The following is a 6,993-nucleotide window of genomic DNA, read 5'->3' on the forward strand; positions in this document are numbered from 1 at the left end:
GAAAATTTAAGTAAAAAAACATTAAAAAAATGAACCGATAAAATCTATATGGTGTATATATCCTTTAAATTTCATTAATTCCAGTTCGCCTCAATTCCAAAATGGAATTAGTCGTCCTATTTGTAATATTTATTTAATATTAATTGTTTATTTCAATTTATAGTTGTTGATAAATAATTGTAATAAGCTAAGAATACAAAAAGAATTGTTTTTAATATTACATTCTTGCCTACACAACAGTGATGCACCTTAAAATAATATTATAACGCAGCGAAATAGAACCAAAAAAAACATAATAATACCAAAAATATTGTTTTAGTTAGAATGTATATTAAATTTGTGTGGGAACTATTTTCCTTTTTCCTTCATTCCATTTCAAAGAGATCTTTCAAATGACCTACCCCAACACAATTAGTCAATTACACAAGCTGTGCCTAATAATATTATAACGCAGCAAAATAGAACCAAAAAAAAATACCAAAAATATTGTTGGAGTTAGAACGTATATTGAATTTGTTTGGGAACTATTTTCCTTTTTCCTACATTCCATTTCAACGAGATCTTTCAAATGACCGACCCCAACACAATTACACAAGCTTTGCCTAATAATGTGAAGCCAGCTACAACGAACAGTATGATAATTTTCTTTCTCCTTCAGTGGGTTAACCGTTAACGGAAGAATGGATTTCATCTTCCCCAAGGTCTCCAATAAAACAAGTCTACGGTAAAAACATTGCACGATAAACAGGTCCCTTGGTGTTATTATATTGCCCTGTACCGCTGAACGTTCAAGTGACTAAGTGCATTACAAAACACAATCAGGAACTTAAATGATACCATAATGTCATCATAACAATATAATTCTTAGTTGCCAAAATAGCCAAAATAAACTCCAAAACAATTCGACATTAGCTATAACAGAAAACATAATATCAAAAACTGATCCGATTCCAACATCAAGAAGAGAATAACAGCATAATCTAGAATTTACTTGATCTTCTTCTTTGGCCTCAACTGCAAGAGTTTAATAAAATTTCAGTTCAGCTCAGACTTTCAACAATTAAGCAAACAGAAAAATTATAAAAAAAGGGGAGAGATTTCATGTAAATTTTCAGCATGGAAACCAAAAACAACAGAATCATACACTAACCTGGTTACTGTGACCACACTTCTTCTTGCGGCAGTTAACCGCCCTTGGGTGAAGGCGAGCATAGCACCTAAAATAGTAAAATAATTTAGACACTTGAAACAAACACCTTGGGCAAATGTAAAATAACAAATTGTTCTCCAATTGTCACAAACCTAAAGTATGAAACCCCACTCAACAAACAGAATAAAGGATCTGAGATAATAGCATGCATGCACAGGGTAGAAAAATAATGTACCAACCTTGAAAATCAACTGGTAATAAACTAAGGCCAGCTGACAAAGTAAGAGATGGACATAAATGTAGGGAACAAGTATAACCCCTAGAGCAATAGAAAAAATCTAAAGGGGCTAAGTTATTGTCCCAAGGAAGAGTAAAATTGAAAACAAAATGGGAATGAAAAGAATAATTACTTGCGGCAAATCATCTTGTCTTGATTGTACTTGCGGGCCAATGCCATGAGAGAAGGCTCAATGATGCCACCGCGAAGCCTGAGGACAAGATGAAGCGTTGACTCCTTCTGGATGTTGTAGTCAGCCAAGGTGCGTCCATCTTCCAGCTGCTTCCCGGCGAAGATCAACCGCTGCTGATCCGGTGGAATCCCTGGATTTTAAAGGTTAAGGATATGACTTTGGATGGAAGAGAATGGAGTGTGAGTTTGTGCGTGTGTACCTTCCTTGTCTTGAATCTTGGCTTTCACATTGTCGATTGTGTCGCTGCTCTCAACCTCGAGGGTGATGGTCTTGCCGGTTAGGGTTTTCACGAATATCTGCATCCTTAGGGTGATGCTCTGCGCCGTGCAAACAACAAAGACCACACTTCTTTTATACTTCTGTTTCTAGGGTTTCATACTCTTGCCATTCTTTTTTTTTTTTTAACAGATCCAGGCCCATAACCAAGGAAACACGGGCTCCAACCCGGAACCCGACCCGGATTTCAAACTTCTTAGTTCATCCTCCCTCTCAAGGCCGCTGCGTGTGTGCGCCGCTCTAACAGCTCCCAACTCCCAACTCCCAAGCAGACCTTCATCCGCCGCGAACATGCCACCGTCTCCCGCTTCACCCGCTTGGCCGGTTAATGCTCGTGCTCGCATGGCCGTCGCGACCGCCGATGGTTCCGCAATTGTCGGTCTTTCCTATGCTTCGCTTCTCTGGTTCCATTGCAGCCTCCGTGACCACTTCCACACCGCCGTTCGCGTCGCCGTCCACCCCGCCATCTGCCTAGCTTCAAATGGTTGTTCTCTGTTCCAATTGACTTCCTGCTTGTGAATATGTGACCTCTGGTTATCTGAGAATGTTTCCTTCTTCACCCTGTCAAGCTTGACCTTGATGATCGTTGATCCGCGACCAATTCATGCGATTGTCATTTCGGGGATGGCTATGAGTTTTGGGCCGAAATAAAAAAAGAAAATGGTGAATATAATGACAGCTGTGGGATTTGAACCCACGCCCTTTCGGACCAGAGCCTAAATCTGGCGCCTTAGACCACTCGGCCAAACTGTCGTTGGATAATAATAGATGAAACGTAAAATATTAAATTAGTTTTTGTATTCAAATTTTAAGTCCGCATTTATACCCCTATCGGAATAATATGATTACAATTGTTAGAGATATAACCATTAATGTTACCTTCTCCCATCAGTTTAAGCTTTTGGGATGAGTGGTTTCTAACATGGTATCAGAGCTCTATGTCCGAAAGGTCAAAAGTTCGATCCTTAGTAAACCCCAAAAGTGAAAAATAGCATAAGGCAAATAAAAGTAAAAAGAAGGCCTATGCAAAATCAAACAAACCCAAAAGAGGCTCTTGTTTGAGAGGAAGTGTTAGAGATATAACCATTAATGTTACCTTCTCCCATCAGCTTAAGCTTTTGGGATGAGTAGTTTCTAACAACAATACGTGACAAAATATTAGCATATAAAAGTATTTTTTATTTTTACCTTATTTAATTATTTTGAAAACTTGTGTGTTTGATAAAGAGAAGGCATCTCTGATCTCTAGCAAACTGTACATAAATTATTGGGGTGAACAAACAAATATGCCTAATAGAAAATGAAAAAAATATTGAAATGCCTTTCAATTAATTTAATCCAAAGTTGTAACAATAAAAAAATGCTTTGATATTTTTTTTGTACAACTTTTAATTATATTTTAAAACCTATAGACTTGCTTTTCAAAATTTTTACAAAAAGTAATTATAGAATGAATAATTATCCATAAGAAGTGAAGAGTATAATAAGAGGTATTAGAAAAAGGATCGCACTACTGTACAGATGTAAGTTCATGCAGATTTACAGATATTTTTTTTCCATGCATCTCCTGTTGACGCGTGTTGTCTTTCTTTTGCAAAATGGAGCAGGTTGTCAGCAAGTTGCGGGCGCTCATGGAATGATCGGCCGAGCCGAGTTGGTAGCGTGCATTGGAACGGGATCTCATTGTGCTGGGGTTCCGTAGATGCCAGCTTCGCAAGTTGGGCCATTGGTCGCTCAAAAAAAAAACGGATGAAACAGATGCAGGTTGGGTCTTCAAGTCACTCTTCTCCTCTCGTGAAAGCAAACCCGAGCTTCCTCCAATGCGACCGCCGCCTCTGGTCTTGTCACTGTGGCTGTCAGTGGCGCTCGAGATCTGTGTCTGTTCGTCGTGGTCAAGGTCATCTCCCCGTTCGCCAATCGCCATTCTTTGTCGTAGTCGCGTAGTCGTGGTGCCTTGACCCGTCATTGTGGTTACCGTGTTCAGTAGCGCCTTGCCCGCCATCCCTCATCGTGCTCGTCGTCCGCCTTGCTTGTGAGTCGAAGGTAAGAGCTGCTCCGCCCAGCGATTGATTAGCTTTGACATCTATATCCTTGTAGGGTCCCTTGAATTCTATGGCTCCTAGCCATGATGGGTTTTTTGGAATTCAGCAAAGCATTCATGGGTTGGTAGAGTACTTTCTGTTTCATTTTTAATTTTCAATGAAATTGCTTGGAAGTTAATGACTAAACTAACTTTAACATGGTAGCTTTTTGCTGATTTTTTTCATTGGTTTATGTAGGGAGGGCAACTGGAATTCCGTCCTGCTACTTCTTTCGGATATAGCCTTCAGGTTTGTTAATGGAATATGCTATGTTCTAATATTTTGAAATTGGAATAACAAATTGTTTTTGGTTTTCTCTTTAATTTATTTATTAGTATTTATTATTTTTGGCACCTTACCTCTCTTCGTTTCTTGCCTCAAATTCAGATCCACCGTTTCAACTAGGTACCCTCATTAAGCTTCAATTCCTCATAATCATGGTTAATTAATAATATTAAATATAATTTTTCTTTAATTTAGTTTGATTTAGGTTTATTTTTCTTTTGCGCTACATGGTTCTGTATTCAGATTCAGATGATTATGCTTTTTGCAGTGTGCATGACTTAGGGAAAATATATAAGTTCATGAATCAGCTTCTGAGAAATATTTCTTAAGCTTAGAGGAACTTGTTTCAATTTTTACCGAATTTTTCTTTTCCCTTTCCTTCACGTGTAGTAGATTTAGGGTGTGTTTGGAAACCCGTTGGAAGGGAAGAAGCACGTTTAAATTTCTTGAAAGTTTCAACTTTTGGTTTGGCAAATTTTTTTCTCATGAACGCAGAAGTGATTCTGCTGCCAAAACTAGCGTTTACAAGAAGCAACTATTTCTAGCTTCTGCGTTTTCTTAACGGGCTTTTAGCCATAAATACTAACATTTTATTTACTTTTTACCAACTTTATCCTTTGTATATGTTATTGTATTATTTATAAAATTCTTGTTATTTCTATTTATATGAGATTTATTTTACTATAATCCATTTTGATACAAAAATTACCAAACATAAATCACTTTAACACAAACCTACTTTTGACCAAAATCAAGTTTGCAAAATCAATTTTATGCAAACTCCCGTTTGCAAACTGTAATCCAAACACACACTTAATGGTATCAATTATATTATAATTATATATCATAATCCCTGTTTTGGAATTGGATCATGATTGGATCATGATTGCATTTGATATATCATATAAGTAGCCAAGTTAATGTATGACAGCATAGTTAGTATATAGTGATATGGTGTTAGAGATGAACTTGTCAACAATATAACAAGCAATGGTGAAACTTGTTAGTGTTACATAATGTAATCTTGCTAGTACATAGTGCTTGAATTTTCACCCTGTTGTAGTTTTTTATGGTTACATGGTTATTGTTTGAATCTATGTGCAGATTATTATCTATGGACTGAATTGCACTTAATAAGTTGGATATTATTCCTTTTCATATTGCAGTCTCTCTTTTTATTTTTTCCGCTCGAAATAGTGCAGTTTTGATGTTGGGAAATTTGAAGACTTTGCTTGAAATAAGTGTAGGATTTTGACTAAGTCGAGCTCCAGAGTGTCTTTATGTTGGTGCAGTCATGCACCCACAGACGAACTGAGGTATCTGAATTGTCCTTGTGCCATTTAGGACTGCAGAGATGTACGAAATGGCATGCTTAACTTTTATGATCTGTAGCATTTATTTGGATATTTGAATGGTTCAATTCTGATATGTTGTATAATGAGATGAAAAGGGCCCTCCGACAATCTGCTTTTATCCTGATGAGGGAGTTATCATGGCGTTTCTTTGGCCACAAAATCGACTGGCGAAGATTGTTTCTTCTGGCGGCTGTTTTGACTGTATCTAGTATTTTGTTTCAGATGCTTGTACATAGATATTTACTAAATGATCAGTCTCCTTATGAAAATGATTCATCACACCCATCCTTGAATAGCAGCACCACCAAAGAGGCAATACTTCAGCAGGTTCGCTTCAGCCTTCCTTACTCTGTTATTTTACTTAATTCATCAAATGAAGTAGTCCAATCAGTCGCATTTGAGTCTGAGAGAGCAAAAACCTGCCTGAATAGTTCAATCTCTAGGAGTAAAAGGGAGGACAAGCTTGCTGACGCAACAAAAAATACAAGATTTTCACCCCTTGGTGTTCCTTCTTATAAGCAGGTAGAAATTGGTGAGACCTTGAACCTACCACTTTTTTTTTTTTTATAAATTCACCAATAAGTTGATGCATATATATTTCTCAGAGACACATACAGTTGTTGCCACCTCATGAGGCCCTTGTGTATGCAAAGAAAGAGATTGATAATGCCCCTTTGGTTAATGAAGATCCTGATCTCTATGTCCCTTGAGGGTGAAGATGTAGTTTCGCAAATGAAGATGTAGTTTCTTGTACAGTAAAGAACATATATGAAGTTGCATCATATATAATATGTATATTTAGTGTTCATAAATCAAGATTTGTTTTCAATATGTTAGAAAACATTGCTTGTGAGCCGTATATATGCCTTGTCCTTTATACATATATAATATGTGAGCCGTATATCTATGTTACTTGTGATAATGTTTATTTTATGGATTCAGAGGCATTACTTGTGATATTGTTCATATGAAGTTGATAGTAAAAAGTCAATAGATGGTTTGACTAAATAATTTTCTAATGTTGTATGTGAATTTTCACCATGCCCTAATCTCTCAAGTATGCTACTAGTGTCTATAGGTTGGAATGTTGGACAACTAAAAACAATAAATTTAGTTATGATCAAGATGTTTTGCCTTGTTTCCTTGGACACAAAATTCTCACTGTTTCACCTAATAATGAATTGAATCCATACCATCTTAAAATTATAATAAAGTTTGATTTTTATCTGTTAATTGAGTAATTGGCACGTCAAATTTTAAATATCATTGCACCTTACAATTAAAGCCTAAGAAGCGTAATATTCTGTCTATTCTATACTTGTTTTATTTTTAGTTATTACATCTGTTATAGTATGAAACATGCTTTAATTCCTATA

General features: G+C 36.5%; 2 protein-coding genes and 1 non-coding gene across 3 annotated transcripts; 1 reads left to right on the top strand and 2 right to left on the bottom strand.

Moving 5' to 3' along the window:
• Window positions 734–2,008, bottom strand: LOC107625871 (ubiquitin-60S ribosomal protein L40). Its single transcript, XM_016328605.2, has 4 exons — window positions 1,820–2,008; window positions 1,561–1,750; window positions 1,151–1,217; window positions 734–1,014 (listed from the first exon to the last, which is right to left on the bottom strand). Exons 1-4 carry the CDS (start codon window positions 1,920–1,922, stop codon window positions 988–990), a joined length of 387 nt encoding a protein of 128 aa, XP_016184091.1. The 5' UTR covers window positions 1,923–2,008; the 3' UTR covers window positions 734–987.
• Window positions 2,570–2,649, bottom strand: TRNAL-UAG. Its single transcript has one exon. It is a non-coding gene; the product is annotated as a tRNA-Leu (tRNA).
• Window positions 5,047–6,448, top strand: LOC107627760. The gene is made up of 2 exons (XM_016330584.2): window positions 5,047–6,139; window positions 6,223–6,448. The coding sequence occupies exons 1-2, from the start codon at window positions 5,690–5,692 to the stop codon at window positions 6,325–6,327; spliced, it is 555 nt and encodes a 184-aa protein (XP_016186070.1). The 5' UTR covers window positions 5,047–5,689; the 3' UTR covers window positions 6,328–6,448.

This window comes from Arachis ipaensis, chromosome B02 (genome assembly GCF_000816755.2).
Source record: "Arachis ipaensis cultivar K30076 chromosome B02, Araip1.1, whole genome shotgun sequence".
Taxonomy (NCBI): Eukaryota; Viridiplantae; Streptophyta; class Magnoliopsida; order Fabales; family Fabaceae; genus Arachis; species Arachis ipaensis.

Excerpts from the sequence above, each read along its gene's own strand:
- LOC107625871 (XM_016328605.2), bottom strand. The coding sequence starts at position 1,922 with ATGCAGATATTCGTGAAAACCCTAACCGGCAAGACCATCACCCTCGAG. Across the intron at positions 1,751-1,819 it reads CAAGATTCAAGACAAGGAAG|GGATTCCACCGGATCAGCAG; the intron begins GTACACACGCAC and ends TTTAAAATCCAG. Across the intron at positions 1,218-1,560 it reads GACAAGATGATTTGCCGCAA|GTGCTATGCTCGCCTTCACC; the intron begins GTAATTATTCTT and ends TTACTATTTTAG.
- LOC107627760 (XM_016330584.2), top strand. The coding sequence starts at position 5,690 with ATGTTGTATAATGAGATGAAAAGGGCCCTCCGACAATCTGCTTTTATC. Across the intron at positions 6,140-6,222 it reads GTGTTCCTTCTTATAAGCAG|AGACACATACAGTTGTTGCC; the intron begins GTAGAAATTGGT and ends TATATTTCTCAG.